Raw genomic sequence first — 17,188 nt, forward strand, 5'->3', positions numbered from 1 at the left:
GTCCTGAAGACACGAAATGCAGTTTGGGGCAATTTTAAGGCGCCTTGGAGTATCTGCTGGCCTGTTTGGACGTACACAGAAGGGCACGGAAACAAGCCAGGGCCGGGAGCTGGTTGAGAAGAGGAAGAGACGAGCGCTGCATTCCAAGTCTCGAGCCCATGGTCCCCAAAGGAAACTTCTAGGGTGAAAGTCGGAACCTAGGAAGGGATGGCCACAGATCGACAGCTCCACCTTCTGGGTACTAAAAGTTCGCCAAGGAAACCACAAGGACGGGCTCTGCGCAAGGAAGCGGCCATCCCACCCTGCCCTGCTCGGGGGAAGAGGAGCCGAGGGCAACATCCCGCGAGGACCCCAAGGAACCAGCCCCAGAGCTCGAAACGCAGAACCGGTTCCTGGAAAGGCCCTCGCCTGCGCCATTCCAGCTAAGCTTCTCCTGCAGCCAGGGGACGAACAGAAGCGAAAGAGACGCAGCCGCCCAGGCGGGAAACATTCTCGGATAATTTATTCGGAATTTCTCCTGTTTTGATATAAACAGTTAATTGTTCAACATTTTACACACGGCAAGTTTCCACTGTATAGCCAAAGATACTCTCTATACACATCACGGCTGATAAGAAAGCACTGGGAGAATAAATCAAGGGGGTACGTGTGCGAGTTCATGTTATTTTCTCAAAGCCATGGCACACGTTGATCTGTCACGGTAAAACAAGGGGTATTTCTGTGAGAGACGCGTGTTCTGGGACCGCTGGTGCCTACGAGGAGGAGCGGTGAGGCGGGTGCTCAGGGAGACACCCCACAGCATGACGGGTGCCTTTGCTCCATCTATAGTGAGAGCAGGGGGCCACCCCCCCATCTGTCTCTCCTCCCTCGAATATGCAGCATGCTGGGGGGGGGTGCCACTCTCGAGAGACGCCACCCCAACCTTCTCCACCGAAACATCTGTACGTTTGCCAAGTTCTGGCAACAGGGGATTTGAAGTTCTCCAGAAATGTCTGTGTGATTTTAAGACAACCGATCAGCCCCCCCGCCCCCGGCCACGCCACAAATTACTCAAGCAAGCGTGCTGGTGACACGAACAGCAAAACGTGCGTGCGAAAATTGAGCAAAACTTCCTAGCTTTTCATCGTGGGGGGGAAATAAATGGGGGGGTGGAGGGAGGAGGAAAGCCGCTCACGCGTCCTCTCTTCCGTGGCTGCTGTGGGAGATGGCTGGCTTGGGATCAGGAGAGCTGCATGGCTTCCGCCGGCCCGCTTGCCTCACAGGCCTCTGACGAAACACCGGCAGGTCCAAGAGCTGAAGGTTTCGACACAGGCTGGAGCCACAGCGCCCAGGACGGCCTTGAGAAAACAAGCGCGCGCACACGCACCGGGGGCCTGTTTGCTTTCTCACTTATGAAGTTCTTCCCAGATGGGGCAGGCCGAGGCACAAAAACGCTCCCGGACAGCCGAAGATGAAGCGGTGCTCAAGCGGAGGAAGGATGTGGCCAAGCAGGATGGGAGTGTGCATGTGCAAACACGAATTTAAGGAAACGCTGCGGAGACGGCAGCTAACCTTTATTTCACGGAGAGGCGGTGCATCTCCGGAGCTAGCTGGCTTTGCTTCCGGGCCAGCTGAAGCGTTTCCCCTCCTCCTGGACTGATCTCCCATAGGGCCATCTCCCTGCCAGGCTCACAAGCACAACGAGGAGTTAAGGCCACTGGATGTGTTCAGAAGGACTGACGGCAAAGGTGGCTGGACATTTCGTGCTCACGAGACATCCTGAACGGTGTGTGCCTCTGGGGGGCAGCCAGCTAAAGGGGAGGGTAGAATCGTAGCATTGTAGGGTTGGCACACCCCGAAATGACTTGGGTTCCTGCCTTGAGCAGGGGGTTGGACTTGATGGTCTTACAGGCCCCTTCCAACCCTACTGTTCTATGATTCTATAGGGATGCTCTGACTTGGATTCCTGCATTGAGCAGGGGGTTGTGCTGGATGGCCTCGTAGGCCCCTTCCAATCCTACTATTCTACGATTCTACGAAATGCCTTGTGGCCTTCCTCTTTCGCCTGACTCCCAGGTCTTTCGCAAGGCCTTCGAACCTGCTTTTCCCTCCAGAAAATGAGATCCTTTTGATTCTTTTTCCGTAACCATGATTCACATTACATGGACATAATTTCCAAGAGCTTATTGAGACAACAGGAAAACATGAGGCGATAAATAATATTGTGGCGAGGCCTTTCGGCAAAGGAGTCAATTGCCTTACTGTGGAGAGCGCCTGCAAGGCCAGCGGGGTCTGCGGGGATGCCAAAGAAGAGCCCACAGCCTTGCGGGGCTGGCCAGGGGAAGGCATGACCAGGCGGCAGAAAAGTTAAAGTGCACAACTGGGGGGCAGGAGGCAGAATGGCGGCCCTCCAACTGAAGAAGCAGCACAAGAAAATGACCCACGAGCTGCCTCGATGGCGAGGCGCTCTCTCACACACAGCACGTGCACAGGCCACAGCGGATGGAGGTTGCCACCCCGCCCCCCGAGCAGAAACGCAGACGGGAGCAATGGCACGGTTCCGTCACTGTGGTGGCAACAGGCTAGCCTGGCTCTGGGAGCCCTGGCACCCAGGTGAGCTCTGCTCACCCAGGCGAGCGCCCTTCCCCGCAGAACACCTGGCAGCTGAGAGGCCCAGGCGGCACGTGCAGAAAGGCAAGATGAGGGTGAGGACGGGGGGAGGAGGGAAACGGGGAGAGTGGCCCTGGGCAGGCTCCCCACAACCAGCGGGAAGGCCAGCCGGAGCTCCGCAGGCTCTGCGCCACGATGGGCTCGAAAAACACACGTTAAAAAACCACGCACACACCACGCTATCCCTCGAGCACAGAAGAGCCGGGCTCCCTGGCTCCCAGGCGGCTCACTCGCCCAGACCCGCTGGGGCACCGAAGGGCCCCCTCTCAGGCCAAGCAGGCAAGCGTCGCCTCCCCTCCCCTGCCTGGAGCTGGAAAAAGGGGGCGGGGAAGGGTCCCTGAAGGCGCCAATAATTTAGAGGGAGGTTCACCATTGAAGATTTAAATATGTCACAACAAACACACAATGCTGATGGGTGGGCATGAGTGGGGAGAGAGGAGGTGGCGCGCCTCGCGGGCCTAGCTAGGGTGTGGGCCGCCTCGTCCTGCCGAATTGAGTGGGGAAGCCCGTCCCCACAAGAATTCTTCCGTATAAAACGATGCCGCTCAGCGCCCACTCATGCGGGGGGAACGAGGGCTGCCGCATGCTCTCCCCGTTCCGGGGCCCGACGAAACGGCTATGTACAAAACGACTTGCCCATTTCCGCAGGCACCTCCACGGCCATGATAGATCCACCCACGTGCACAAGGCCCACCCATCAAGAAGAAAAGCAAGCAGCGGTTGGTCAAATTGGAGGAAAAGGGCAGTCCGTCTTTCCCGCCTCGGGAAGCGCCTTCAGCCTTTGAAGAGAAGTAAAACGAGAAGGAGTTTGCTAGCAAAGAGGGCGGCGGGAGGGAAAAGCTTCAGGCGCTGCTCGGGGACGGGTGAAGAGAAGCCCCGGTTCGCAGGCAGGCAGGAGTCCTCCTTCCGAGCCTCCCGGCGTGAAGCCGCTTCCGGCCGCAGAAGCAGGCGTGTGCGCGGGGGGGATCGGCAGCAACGGGCCTGTCAGTTGGCGCCTCACGGGCCAAGTCCACTCTTGCGCCGGAAAAGAAACGAGCAAGCAGAGCCACGCAAACCAGATGCCCTCCCTCCCAGCCCCAAAGGCCCATCGACTCTCCGGATGGTGCGGAGCGTGGACAGGACCCACGTCCCTGGGTCTCGCGGCCAGCAGTGCCGCCCAGACCCCGCGTGGAGAGGGAACCCCGGAGAGGAGGAGCGATTAGGAGGGGCCCGAGCGCGGCATGGGGAGGATGCGCCCGTTCTTCTTGCCCCCGTTCATGTGAGTGTACGGGACGTGCTCTTCGTAGTTCCCCTTGAGCCCCACCGAGGGCCCGTTGTCCCGGCCCAGCCCCTCGTCCCGCTGAGAGTAGGAGGATGGGTCCAGAGGGATGCTCTCCATGTTCTCGAAGTCCAGCTCAAACTCCTCCGTCTCGGGGGGCTTGTTCTCCTCGCTGTAGAAAAACGATGACTCCCGGAAGGTGGGGCGCAGGTCATCCTTCAGCATGTCAATGACCTCCACGAAGGTGGGCCGCATCTTTGGGTTGTACTGCCAGCACATCTGCATGAGGGTGTGGCTGCAACGACACACCGGTGGGCCCTGGTTAGCTCTCCCGCTCTGTCGCCCCCACGCAGCTGCCCCAGCCTGCTTCTTCACTCCCCGGGGCAAGCCCCACCTCTCGCAGGAGGGGACAAGCAGCCCCGGGCCCCGTTGCCTTCAGCCAGCCCCCGAAGCGCCCTGCTGAAGTGGTGGGAGGGAAGCACTGGGGCTGGACCCCCAATACCATCCACTCGGCAACGGCTTTGTGGGACCATCTCGGCCGGGAAACAGGGTCAAGACAAAAGAGAGAACGCGGGGCAGTACCGAGGAGACCGTGGAAGGGTCCCACCCTCTGTCCGAGAAAGGGAAAGCAGGGTGGCCTTTGCCAGACACACAGAGAGCTACGCTTCTATGCCCCCCACTCCTCAGGCACCAGCCTTCTTCCCAGGCCTCCCCGGGGCACGAGCTGAGCCCCGCACAGCGCACTCACAGCCTCTCGGCGCAGTTTTCCGGCCGCTCGAGGCAGCCCCCGTCCATGACGAACTTCAAGACTTGCTCGTTGGAGAGCCCCTGGTAAGGCTGCTCGGCCAAGCTGCTGATCTCCCAGAGGACGACACCAAAAGACCTGAGGAAATGGGGAGGATGGGGGCCAGGCGGCAAAAGGCCCTTCCCGCCCCCCGCAGCCAGAACTCTGCCCTGCCCCCGAGGTGGGCGCCCCAGGGTAGGGGCTTTGTGCCTTCGCCAGCACGGAGAAGCTCCATGAAGGGCAGCCGAGAAGGGGGCGCGGGCAAGCTCCGGGGGTCTCTCCTCCTTCCCAACTGCACCCGCTTCGGCCGGGGGGGCCCAAAGCGGCAGGCAGGCGGGGGCCCACTCACCAGACGTCCGAGTGGGTGGTGAAGACGCCGTCCTTGAGTGACTCGGGGGCCATCCACCGCACCGGGAGCAGGCCCTTCCCCCCTTTGCGGTAGTAGTCCGTCTCGTAGATGTCCCTGGTCATGCCGAAGTCTGAAGGAAAGAGCGGGCTGCTGCAGCACGATCCCTCGGCCCCTGGCGACCAGGCAGGGGAGGAGGTCCCCCCGGCCTCCCGAGGGCCTCGTCTGGGCGGCCTGGTTCCCCCTCCTCCCTCACCCGAAGGGCACCCCCACAAACGGACCCCAGTGCTCCCGGAACAGCGTGGCACCTCGCAAGGCCGCCGTACCTCCGATCTTGACGGTGAAGTCTTCGGCCACCATGCAATTGCGGGCTGCCAAGTCCCGGTGGACAAACTTCTTGGCGTTGAGGTACGCCATCCCGTCGGCGATCTCGGCCGCCATCTGGACCATCTCCTGGAGAGTTGGCGGGGGCCAGCCAGGGTTGTTCTGAGGAGCCAAGCCAGCGGGCCGTTAGCTGGGCCAGGCCCGTTCCTGTGCTGCGGCCCCCCTCGCCCCCACCTCGCCTGCAGCCCGTACCTCCGCGTCCGGACGCAAGGACCTCAAGTAGCTCTTCAAGTCCCCATGCGCCATCAGCTCCATGACCACCAGCGTGGGCTGCCCTTTGGAGACCACCCCTAGGAGGCGGACCTGAGAAAAGAAGCGGGGGGGGGGAGAGAGGGAGCCCCGTCCTAAGGCACGGCAGGAGACAACGGCCGCTCCCTCCCCGTTCCAGCCACCGCCCCAAGGAAGCCCAAGAGTAAGCACTCCGAGCCTGGTCCACGCTTCAAGCCCACACACAGGGCCTTTGTCCCCTCAGCGTGTTGCACGACTGGAGCAGCTCTCCATGGGCCCAACCTCCCTCAGCCCTGCGACCCGTTTGGGCTGGCCAGATGGGGGCATCTGGGCGCAAGGCGAGGGCTGCGCTGTGGTCCAACGCCCAGAGGCCTCTCCTGCTCTCACCAAGGCCTCCTCGCGCCACCCGCGGGCAGAAAAGGCCGCTCAAGGCCTGGGCGAGAGGGGTCCTCCTGCCCCAGCCCCCCAAAGAGGACAGGCGGCCCGTCTCCCCGCCTTACCACGTGGTGGCAGCTGAAGCCCTTCATCACCGACGCCTCGTTGAGGAACTCGATGCGCTCGCGCAGGCTGGCCGACTCGTTCACCGTCTTGACCGCCACCCGGATCTCGGCCTCGCCCTTCACGATGTCCCGGGCGATCCCCTCGTACACCATGCCAAAGGAGCCCTGGCCCAGCTCCTGCAGGAGCGCGATCTTCTCTCGTGGGACCTCCCACTCATCCGGGATGTACACTACAGCAGGGCGGGGGGGGGGACAACACACACCGCTCGCAAGGAGGCCGAAGGAGAAGGGAGAACAGGCCTGTGTTGCACGGCGGCTGCCTTCACCTCTCGTTGGCTCTCGTGTCCGGAAGCCCCGCAGAGGTCGCCGGCGTGCGGGAACGGAGACCTCCCGCTCTTGTCCCATGCAGGCGCCTCCCCCGAGCCCAGCGTGCGCAGACAGCAGTCTTTGTTCTCCACCCCGCACTCCTGCAAGGCATTGGAGCCCTCCCGCGCTGGGGGGAAGACGGGAGGCCAAATCCCGCCATTCTTTCCTCTTAGCCTCCCTTTGCCGCTGAAACCTCTGGCAGCCATACTCTGCCCCCATCAGCTGTTCTGTCTGCAGCCCCGCGCACGCCGAGCCCCTCGGGGAGCGCAGCTCCTCCTCTGGGCGCTGGTCATGCTCAGTGCCCTCCTGCTCTCGGCACTGCCAAAGCTCCTAGTGCTCAGCGTCCCTCGCCCCCCTCGCCCCTTCGTGCCCTGCTTGAACCCGCTTCTTGCTGAGAAGCAGCTGCCCGGAAAGCTTCTTCTTGGAGACTGAAAAGGCCAACCTTGGGTGTCTGGGAGATGTCTAACAGCTGGCTTGAAAGCAGAATCCTGCCCTGCTTATTGGCCGGCCCCAGACAAACATTTTAAAGCGCCGACGCGCCAGACGGGCAACTCAAACCAGCACCAGGAATCCCGCCCGTCTCTCACCATCGCTGGCGCTGAGGTACTCTGGGTTGGAGGACGCGTAGAGGGGCCCCATGGGTCCTTCCGTCTGCCTGAAAAGGAGGGAGGCAGAGAAGGAACAAGAGCCGCCCGTCAGAGTGGGCCGCCAGCTGCAGACCTGGGATTCTAGCGCAGAAGCTGGGGGTGGGGGTGGGGCGTTCTGCACAGCCCCAAAGGACGGTAAATTCCTGGCCGGAAACACGACACAAAAGCCACCAGGGAGGTCTCTAGTCCTCATGAGGGGGGAGGGGAACGGCTCGAGTCCGTGCGCGAGAAACACAGGCAGTGACTGGGGACCCCCAGAAACCACCGTATGGAGCACAACCCGCTGAGAAGAAACCGTTCCTCGCTCCCACCCTGCAAACCTCGCCGCCAAGCATCTGCTGATAGCATTTGGCAGCACGTGACGGGTTTTGATTGGTCCTGGGCGTGTCTTTAGTGATGACCGACTGTCCAGAGGTGTTTCGAGTGGCATGTGATGTACCGTGTGGGTATATTGTCTGTGTGCTTTCGTGCCAATGGCTTTTAAACTTTGTTCTATCGCATGTTAATGTTTGAACTTCTGTAACCCGCCCAGAGAGCTTCTTCGGCCGTGGGGTGGCATAGAAATGTAAATAATAATGATAATAATAGCAAAAACCCATTCCCTAGGGAGGTGGGGGGCAGCCCACACTGGAGGCATTCCAGACAAGCCTGGACCGCCATCTGTCAGGGATGCTCTGACTTGGATTCCTGCACTGAGCAGTGGGTTGGACTCGATGGTCTTACAGGCCCCTTCCAACCCTACTGTTCGATGATTCTATAGGGAAGCTCTGACTTGGAGTCCTGCACTGAGCAGTGGGCTGGTCTTGACAGTCTTGTAGGCCCCTTCCAACCCTACTTTTCTCTGAATCTATAGGGATGCTCGGACTTGGAGTCCTGCATTGAGCAGGGGGTCGGCCTCGGGGGTCTTACAGGCCCCTTCTACCCCTACTCTTCGACGACTCGATGATTCTCAGACAGTCCATTGCAGGCGGCGGACAGGTGACCTCTGGGCATGGCACGACCAGGAGGCAACGCGCCGGACGACAAGGCACCCACCTCTTTTTGACGAAGGCGTAGGCGCCTGCGATGATCACGACGAAGAGGACGGCAAAAATGATCGGGACGATGATGCCCACGAGGTCGGTGCTGCTGGTCACTGCAGTTGGGGCGGGAGGGAGGGAGGACAGTCTGAGGATCATGGGAGCTGCAGTCCAATCCCACTGGAGGGGGCCAGCCCTCTCTTGCACACGCACAGAGAGCTGGGGCTGGAGGCAAGGACAGAACTCTTCTCCTGTCTCTACAGCTCCCTTGCCGTGTGCCCCCGCCCCTGATGAACAGGGGGAGGCCGCGCCGGGAAACCCCGCTGCCTACCGTAGTCGTGGACATAGAAGTAGATGGGCTCTGTCCACGAGCCGTTGCCGGCCAGGGACGTGGCCCGGACGCGCACGCTGTAGTTGCCCGGCTGAAGCCCCTTCAGCTTGCAGCCCTGCTCGCTGGTGAACTGCTGGCGAGATACACAGTGGCGCTGCTCCTGTGGGGCAGGACAGCAAAAGGAATGGGATGCTGATCTCCCCAGAGAGGCAGCCGTGGGGAGCCAAGTGCAGGGGGCCAAACAGAAAGGGCTGTGTGCCTTTCCTCCCTGAGGTGTCCGCGAACGCCCTGCGTGGCGGAACGCCTCCCGAGGAACGCAAGAAGGGAGGGGTGGAAACAGGGCTCACCTCTGCGTCTCCAAGGCGCCCGTAGTTCACCTCGTAAAGGATGATCAGCCCGTTGGGCTCCCGGGGCTCCCGCCACCTCAGGTGGACACCACTCCTGTCCAGCAGCTCATGGGTCACGGGCCCGGTGATGTCATCCGCTTTGGCTGGCGGCAACAAGGGCGGGGAGACGGAACGGTCACTCGGGGCAGAGGGGGCCAGCTGGCGCTGTCCCGCAGATGCTGAACAGGCTGCCCCCCCGCCCCAGCCGGAAACAGGGCCCCACTCACCTTCCGGCATGGTCCTGGCGCTGACATAGGCCGCCACGCTGCACTCCTTGGGGGCCTCCCGGTTGCAGGCCTGGATCTCGATCCGGTAGCCTGTGAAGTGCCGCAGGTTGGAGATGACCACCGACTCCTTCAGGACCATCATCTCAAAGGGCCGCGGCTCTTCCGGGCTCTCGGGCGCCACCGTGGAGCCATTCGCCGCGCCCGGGACGGTGGGAGATGCCGCAGCGGAGCGATTGGCCACGCCGCCGAGATCCCGCCGCCTCCTGGCTGGCCTGCAGAACGGGCCGCGCGGGAAGAGTGAAGGGAGGGGACTCTCGCCGAGCGGGGCAGCCCATGCAGATTCTGGGATATTTCAGGAGGTGGGCTGGGGAGAGACGCTTCTACGGCGACTCTTTTTGGAAAACCTGGGCCCCCCCCCATATCCTGGTCCCGTGAAATGGCGGTCAGCCCCCAACTTGGACCGGATCAGCAGAGCTTGCCATAATTCTGGCGGTGGCAGCCGGAGGAAGGACGGACTTGGCAGGAGCGGGGGGCTGGAATCGATGGCCTTGTGGGCCCCTTCCAACCCTGCTGTTCTATGATCCTGGGAGTTGAGCACAAGCTAGGCTGGGGCGGCACAGCACCCCAAAACCTTGCTCCTTTCTGAGGGGCAGCCTGTTCCCCTGGGATGCGGAGGGCATCGGGGCCATGTTCACTGGGGGAACGGCAAACTTCACCGCAACCGCGAGGTGCTGTGTTAGGAAGCAAGGCGCGGTGTGGGGAGAGCTAGTGTTCCGCCCCCCCTGCAAAGCGCCAGAGCATGGACCTATCAAGCGGAAAGGGTTTGGGGCAGGCAGAAGAAAAGACTTCTTCATGCCCTGCTCAACTGCTGGACTGCACAGTCCGTTCGGGAACCCCCTGGCTTCCAGGCGAGTTCAGGGCAACGCCAATCCCTCCTGAAGCCCCAAAGGGCTGCCTTCCCCACCCTGGTGCTCCCCAGAGCTGTCGGACCACGACTCCCATCCTCCCCAGCCAGCATGGCCTTTGGGAAGGTGGCTGCTCTCGCCCCGTGCCCCGAACCCGCTGGCAAACCCGTGAGGTCTGCTCGGCTCCCGCCTGACAGCGGCAGGAGGGGAGGCGGCCCCCCGGGCTCACCTGGGCACGAAGACCTCGTTGTGCAGGTAGTTCTCGAACATCTTCCGGAAGGCGGACTCCTCCTGCTCCTTCTGAATCTGGGAGTCCGTCTTGGGGCAGGGGCAGCACTCCCCGCCCGCGTCCTCGCTCCCATTCCCGTTGTGCTTGTGGAGGTCTTCCGACTCCAGCGGGGGGGACCACGTCCGGGAGGGCAGCTTCAAGCCTGGGGGCGAGAAGGGCAGCAATGGTCAGGCCTCCGGTGCTCCCCCTCCCCCGGAGGCGGGCCTGGGGAAGAGGGGGCAGCAGCTGCGCAGCCAACGCAGATCCAGTCTCTCGTACTCGGAGCACAATCCAGAGCAGGGGACGAGGAAGGTGGCAGGGAAGCAGCCTTCCCCAGCCTGGCCCCATCCAGATGCGCTGGACTGCAACTCCCATCAGCCCCTGGCCAGCCCAGTGAACGGGAGCTGGAGGCCAACGCTCCCAGGGGGCGCCAGCTTGGGGAAGGCGGCATCCCTCCCAGATTAAGGGCCAGCCTCAGCTCGCCTGGCCCTTCCGCCCGGAAGCCCCCCACGGGAGGATGGCGCCCGCCTGCCTCACCCTTCAGGCAGTAGTCCAGCTCGTAGAGCTCACTGTCCTCGCTCTGCTTCTCCCAGGACACCATGTAGTGCGTGATGTTCCCGTTGGGGTCCGAGGGGGGCTTCCACTTCAAGATGATCTGAGACGACGAGTTGGAGACGGAAATGGGATCCTGGGGGACGGTGGGCACTGCGGAGGAGGGGGAGAAACGAGAGGAGTCACCCATGCAGGCCAGGGCACGGCGGGTCTCTCTGGCCAGCCAGAGGCCCGCTCTGTTCCAGACAGAGCCAGACAGACGCCTGCCCGCCCGAGACCCATGGGGCGCCACGGCTCACCGGAGGCGTTGGTCTGGACGTAGATGATCTCGCTCTTCGCCCCGTAGGTCTTGCGCTCATCCGAGTAGGTGACCAGCGTCTTCACGAAAATGGCGTACTGCGTCCAGGCTTTCAGGTTGCGCATGAGCCACCCGGGAGGGGAGGGCGGGCGGCCGTCGGCCGGCCGGGGCGGAGGGTCGATGTCCACCACGGTCCAGCTGTTGGAGCCGCAGACGTCCTGGCCGTCGAACTCGGTCACGTTCCGGAAGGGGCTGCCCCAGGGAGGCAAGAGCAGGAGGAGGGTCAGCAGGCGAGCGCCGCTCGGCTCGTGCGCCCAGATGGCGAGAGGGGGAGGGATCTTTCCCCAGCCCCACCGGACAACGTTCGGACTGGCGGCCAGCATAGCCAGGCATCTCACTGTGCCAGGAAGACCAACGCCTGGGCAAGCGGCACAGCAACTCAGGGTGGGGGCTCGTGTTAGCCAGGGCAGGGCTGCAAGCCTGGAGACCCTCGGGGCGAGCCCAACAGCGTGGCAAAGCTGCCCTTGCTGCGGATCCCTCCAAACCAGAAGAGGAGCGCCAGCCGAAAGCGGCCACAACGCCTTCCGCCCCAACAGCATTGGCCTTGTTTGCAGCCACGTCACGTCGTGGGCTCATCCCTCTCGCTTGCCGTGCTGTCGAGCCATGTCTCCCCCACCGTGGGACCGCACGTGCGGTCCTCGGTGCAGAACTCGGCACGGATACCCGTTCGATGCCGTGCTGTTGTTTTCTGCCTAACGCCCCCGCCTGCCGAGATCGCTTTGAATTTTGTTTCTGCCTCCCAATGCATTGGCTCCCCTGCCCAACACCCACCCACCTCCTCTGAACTCTCCCCAGGCCCGGCCCCGGCCCAAGGTGGCCCCTCCTGCCCCCCAGCGGTGAGGGCCTCCGCCCCCTCCCCAGCCCCGCTCTCCCGGGTCCGTTACTCACGCTTCCTTGTAGAAGAGCATGAAGCCCAGAAGGTCGCGGAAGTCGAGGGGCCAGTAGGGCTCCCACTTCAGCACGATCTTGTCGCTGGAGGTCCTGATGTAGGAAAACCTGAGCACCTCGTTCTCGCCTGCGGGGGACGGAGGCAGCCCCGTTCGCACCAGCGCTCACCATCAGCTCGCACGAGCGTCGGCCCGCCAAGCGTGTGAGGGCGCAAAGCGGCCCGCTTCTGACCGAGGGGGGGGGGCAGCGGGGGTCTGCTTCCTTCCGCGCAAGGAACGCAGAGGTGGCGTCAGGGGCTGCAGAGGGGCCTGCATCAAGCCGGAGAAGCCGGCGGGTGTCGCAGGATGCTGCTCTTGCGAACAGAGGCTGTGCTCCGCCACAGCCTGGCAGCGGATCTGCGGGAGAGGGAGGGGCATGCTCCGCTGCCGCCGATACTGACCAAATGTTTATCTCACGCGCAAACAGGGCGCTGCCCGTTTGCCGGCTGGGCTCGGGGGGCAACCTCTCCCCCCGCGTGGAGGCAACGGAGCCAGGCGCCGCACGTCCGGGGCGCTGGTTGCTTCGCCCGCTTTGCCTCGGAGCACGGGGGTGCTGCGGCCCGCAAGTGCGGGGCTGTTCCCAAGCCCGCCTTGCTCTGCCCTGCCTTGCCCGCTGCTTCATGCAGGGACCGGACTGCCTGCCCACTGCCCCCCCCAGCAGAACCGCCAGGCTGCCAAGTATTTATGTGTCCCGTGCCTTCCCCCAACGCGGCGCTGGGAAGAAAAGGCATGTGCTCTGAAGCATACACCCCCCACGAAGGAGGATGCTCCCCCAGGGTTCGGGGGAGAGGCCCCGGTCGCTCAGGCGGCCTCAGCCCCGCCCCACCCCCTCCGGCCCGCTCCCCGCTGCTCACAGGAGGCCTGGTCGCCATTGGTCTTGAGCGCAATGTCGTTCTTCTCCTGGCGCCCTTTGGTCCCTGAGATCTCCTCCAGCTTGTGGATCTCCGACAGGCACAGCTTGGGGTTGTAGTGGAAGAAGAGCTTCCCCCGGGCGATGGTGAGGTTGTGCTTGCTCCAGTCCCACAGCTGGCGCAGGTTCTGGTTGTCCAGGGCATAGAAGGAGTAGTTCCTGGGCAAGGGAGGAAGACGGAAACACAGAGGGCTGCGGAGGGGTTTTCACAGGATCACAGAGTCGTCGGGCTGGAAGGGGCCTACAAGGCCATCAAATCCAACCCATTGCTCAAGGCAGGGGTCCCGCTGCCAAGTACAGGAAGGCAGAAAGAGGACGCAAGGACACTCCATGGCCAGCGGAAATGAGCCCGGCCCCTCGGGGCAGCCGCCGGCCTTTGCCGCAACTCCCCGAATTGCCAAGGAGCCACGCCCCAGGGGGCGGCGCCCTTGTCTTTTCACCGGCCCTGCGCCTGGCTGGCTTGCGAGGCTGCGCGTGAGGCCTCCACCCCGCCCCCCCTACCAGAACCGCGTTCCCGATGGGCAGCACTCACCCCGCCTCCAAAGCCTCCCCTCGGATCAGGTGCAGCTTGCGGAAGAAGGACAGTGAGACCAGGGCGTAGGAGCGGCGGATTTTCAAGTACCCGGAGATTTCCTCGATCAGGCCGAGGTTGGCCTCTAGCTCCGCGGCGATGTTGCCTGGGCGAGGGCGCAAACATGCCATGGGGTCAGGGCAGTGGCGGGGCAGGCTGGGGCGCCCCCAACACGGCCCCGCTTCTCTCCCGACTGGGCTCAGCATCCCGATATCCCCGCGGAGGAGCCCCGGGGGCCACTTCCCAAACCGCTTGGCTCAGCCACCCGTCCTGGCGAGGTGCTTCAGGAGGCCCCCCCCAGGCCCTGCTGTCCCCCCACCCCATCATTCTCCTTTGCCCTGAGGTTCGCGCTTCTGCCGATCCCTGCGGGGCGCCGGCACTCACTTCCTCCGCGAATGTTGATGATCAAGCTGCTGTTCACGACGGTGCAGCCCTGGAGATCCTGCACGGCCGTCACCGAATCCAGGACCTTTTCTTTGCCGAAGTCGCAGACCTTGGGGCAGAGCCCCGCACAGGGGGTGCACAGCAGGCTGGGGAAGGAAACGCCTGTTGGGAGCTGGACAAGGGAGCTGCTCCGAACCTTCTCCGAGGGGACTTGGAGGGAACTCGGGCCAGAGCCCGGCCATCACAGAGCTGCCCCCCCAGGCCCGGGGGCTGCTGTTTTGTGTCCGGTCCTGCCCTTCAGGAGCAGATTTGAAAAGCTCAAGGGAGAGACGAAGATTCCCGGAACCGGCCAAGCCAAGAAAGAACGGGGCAGCCCGCGCGCCGGGCGCCAGCTACGCAGAGAAATCGAGCGTGCTGCTTTATACAGGAGAGCAGGGGGAGGTCAACTGCTTGGCCAGTTCTCTGCCCTTTCCTCTCAATGGCCCCTTTCCTTTACCTTGAGGGGGCACCTTTGCTCCTCTCTGTTTACAACACCAGGTGCCCCTGGGAGAATCACGGGATCATAGGATCAGAGACGAGTAGGGTGGGAAGGGGCCTGTAAGGCCATCTACTCCAACCCCCTGCTCAATGCAGGGCTCCAAGAATCATAGAAAAGTAGGGGTGGAAGGGTCCTGTAAGACCGTCTAGTCCAACCCCCTGGTCAATGCAGGACTCCAAGTCCAAGTATCCTGTAAGACCGTCTAGTCCAACCCCCTGCTTAATGCAGGACTCCAAGTCCAAGCATCCTGTAAGACCATCTAGTCCAACCCCCTGCTCAATGCAGGACTCCAAGTCCGAGCATCCCTATAGAATCATAGAATAAGGGGGGTGGAAGGGTCCTGTAAGACCGTCTAGTCCAACCCCCTGGTCAATGCAGGACTCCAAGTCCAAGGATCCTGTAAGACCGTCTAGTCCAACCCCCTGCTTAATGCAGGACTCCAAGTCCAAGCATCCTGTAAGACCATCTAGTCCAACCCCCTGCTCAATGCAGGACTCCAAGTCCGAGCATCCCTATAGAATCATAGAATAAGGGGGGTGGAAGGGTCCTGTAAGACCGTCTAGTCCAACCCCCTGCTCAATGCAGGACTCCAAGTCCGAGCATCCCTATAGAATCATAGAATAAGGGGGTTGGAAGGGTCCTGTAAGACCATCTAGCCCAACCCCCTGCCCAATGCAGGACTCCTTAAAGTCAGAGCACCTTAAAAATATGCTGAATCTCAGTCAAAGCACCCGTGGATGCGTAGAAGGCTTCTGCAGCCAGGCTGGGGGCCGCCGTTGCCCACCCCTGCTCTATGTCCCACCCTGAGCATCCCCTTTGCTCTCTCCCGCTCCTGATCCACCCCGCGCCAGCCCTCCGGAGGCCAGGAGCCCTCGAGCCAGGGGCTTCCCCTGGCGAGAGGCGGTGAGGACGGGGGGCCACTCACTTGCTGGAGTTCATGGTGTACCCGGAGGGGCAGCCCAGGACGCACTCCTGGTTGTAGATGACGGCGCAGCTGGGCCCCCGGGCCACCTTGCACTTGTTGTGGAGCTCCTGGCAGAAGTCGAAGGTCACGCACCGCCAGCCCCGGTAGCGGTAGTAGCCAGGCGGGCAGGTCTCCAGGCACCGGCCGCCCAGCTCATAGTTCCGGCAGGCCACGCACTTCTCGGGGTCGCCGGGCTCCCGGCAGTTGCCCAGGCACTCGGCGTGGCAGCACTCTCCAGCCGCGGTGCAGCCTTGGGACTTGCATGTGGTGGGGCACACTGGGGAGAGAAAGAGCGGTGAGCACTCCCGGGAAGCGGCCCTCGGCGCACCCACCGGGTGCACCCACCCCACGCCCCGCCCTCTCCGGGCGCCTCCAGGCGAGGCTTCTCCCGCATGCCCCCCCACATTCCCGGAACTGCACAGGGGGTCTGGGCCACGCTGCCCTCCTCTCGGGGCCCCTGAATGCGCTGCACAACGCCTCCCAGCGGAGAACGCCTGGAAGACGCTCCCCCCCCAACACAGACCCTCCCTTGCCGCTTCGGGGCACGCAGGGGGCCCCCATAGCTCCTCTCCGCATCGCGCGCCTGCTGCCCCAATCCAAGTCAGCGCGCAAAAGTGACGCTCGGCGAACTCGTTCCCAGGAAGAGAACGGGGAAGAGAAAAGGTTCCCTTGAGCAAAACTCCATTCGAATCCTAGAATCGTGGGGTTGGAAGGGGCCTACAAGGCCATCCAGTCCAACCCCCTGCTCAATGCAGGACTCCAAGGCAGAGCATCCCTCTAGAATCCTAGAAAAGTAGGGTTGGAAGGAGCCGGTGAGACCATCCAGTCCGACCCCCTGCTCAATGCAGGACTCCAAGGCAGAGCATCCCTGACAGGTGGCTGTCCAGCCTTGTCCTGAATTACTCCAGTGTGGGAGCGCCCCCGTTCTTCTCCTCCTATTCCTAGACGGACCAAGACAGGTTATGCGTGGATCGAAACGACGCCTCTGCCATGTTACCCGTATCAGGGCCCCACCCTCCTCCCAAGGAGCCCATATCGACACCTTCACTTCCAGCTACGCAGTCAAGGAAGGCATACTTGCAGGGCCTCCCTCCACGTTCTGCCTGGCCCCCAAATCCAGGGGCAAAGGCCCACTCTTTGCAATCCCGTTCACATAAGCGTGCTCGCTTCCAGTTCAGGAGGAACAGACTCGGCCAGGGCTGGCCTCCATTTGTACCTTCCGGCCTCAAGTCTCCCCAAAGGCAAGGACGCCCATTCTGAAAATGCACATGTTAAACAGCGTGGCTGGCAAACAGATGTCAGTCTATCTATTCCTGCACTGAGCAGGGGGTTGGACTAGATGGTCTTATAGGCCCCTTCCAATCCTGCTATTCTATGGTTCTGTAAGGATGCTCTGACTTGGATTCCTGCATTGAGCGGGGGGTGGACTAGATGGTCTTGTGGGCCCCTTCCAACCCTACTGTTCTATGATTCTGTAGGGATGCTCTGGCTTGGATTCCTGCACTGAGCAGGGGGTTGGACTCGATGGTCTTGTAGGCCCCTTCCAATCCTGCTATTATATGCTTCTAAGTACTGGAAGAGTGTTTCCAGTGGCTACTCCTCAGAGAAGAAGGGGCCAGGCCCGCTGCCCCAAGAAAGGCCCCGTTCCAGAACAACGGCTGGCTTGGGTGGGTTATTTTAAGCCCAT

General features: G+C 62.5%; 1 protein-coding gene across 1 annotated transcript in view; it reads right to left on the bottom strand.

Annotated features, from left to right (window-relative positions):
* Window positions 1–485: 485 nt before the first annotated feature.
* LOC146333879 (insulin receptor-like) overlaps window positions 486–17,188 on the bottom strand; it is a 56,589-nt gene continuing 39,886 nt past the window's right edge. The window contains exons 3-21 of the mRNA XM_084825639.1: window positions 15,463–15,778; window positions 14,000–14,145; window positions 13,577–13,721; window positions 12,989–13,203; window positions 12,097–12,223; window positions 11,150–11,400; window positions 10,836–11,003; window positions 10,260–10,461; window positions 9,126–9,397; window positions 8,860–9,002; window positions 8,513–8,672; window positions 8,198–8,297; window positions 7,103–7,170; window positions 6,150–6,379; window positions 5,614–5,724; window positions 5,364–5,523; window positions 5,041–5,170; window positions 4,656–4,790; window positions 486–4,202 (exon numbers count right to left, since the gene is read on the bottom strand). Coding sequence (XP_084681765.1) covers window positions 3,848–4,202; window positions 4,656–4,790; window positions 5,041–5,170; window positions 5,364–5,523; window positions 5,614–5,724; window positions 6,150–6,379; window positions 7,103–7,170; window positions 8,198–8,297; window positions 8,513–8,672; window positions 8,860–9,002; window positions 9,126–9,397; window positions 10,260–10,461; window positions 10,836–11,003; window positions 11,150–11,400; window positions 12,097–12,223; window positions 12,989–13,203; window positions 13,577–13,721; window positions 14,000–14,145; window positions 15,463–15,778 — 3,434 coding nt within the window. The 3' untranslated portion in view covers window positions 486–3,847. The remainder of the gene's footprint in view (window positions 4,203–4,655; window positions 4,791–5,040; window positions 5,171–5,363; window positions 5,524–5,613; window positions 5,725–6,149; window positions 6,380–7,102; window positions 7,171–8,197; window positions 8,298–8,512; window positions 8,673–8,859; window positions 9,003–9,125; window positions 9,398–10,259; window positions 10,462–10,835; window positions 11,004–11,149; window positions 11,401–12,096; window positions 12,224–12,988; window positions 13,204–13,576; window positions 13,722–13,999; window positions 14,146–15,462; window positions 15,779–17,188) is intronic.

This window comes from Heloderma suspectum, chromosome Z (genome assembly GCF_057233095.1).
Source record: "Heloderma suspectum isolate Gila_16-S chromosome Z, 16-S_ref, whole genome shotgun sequence".
In the NCBI taxonomy this organism is placed as follows: domain Eukaryota; kingdom Metazoa; phylum Chordata; class Lepidosauria; order Squamata; family Helodermatidae; genus Heloderma; species Heloderma suspectum.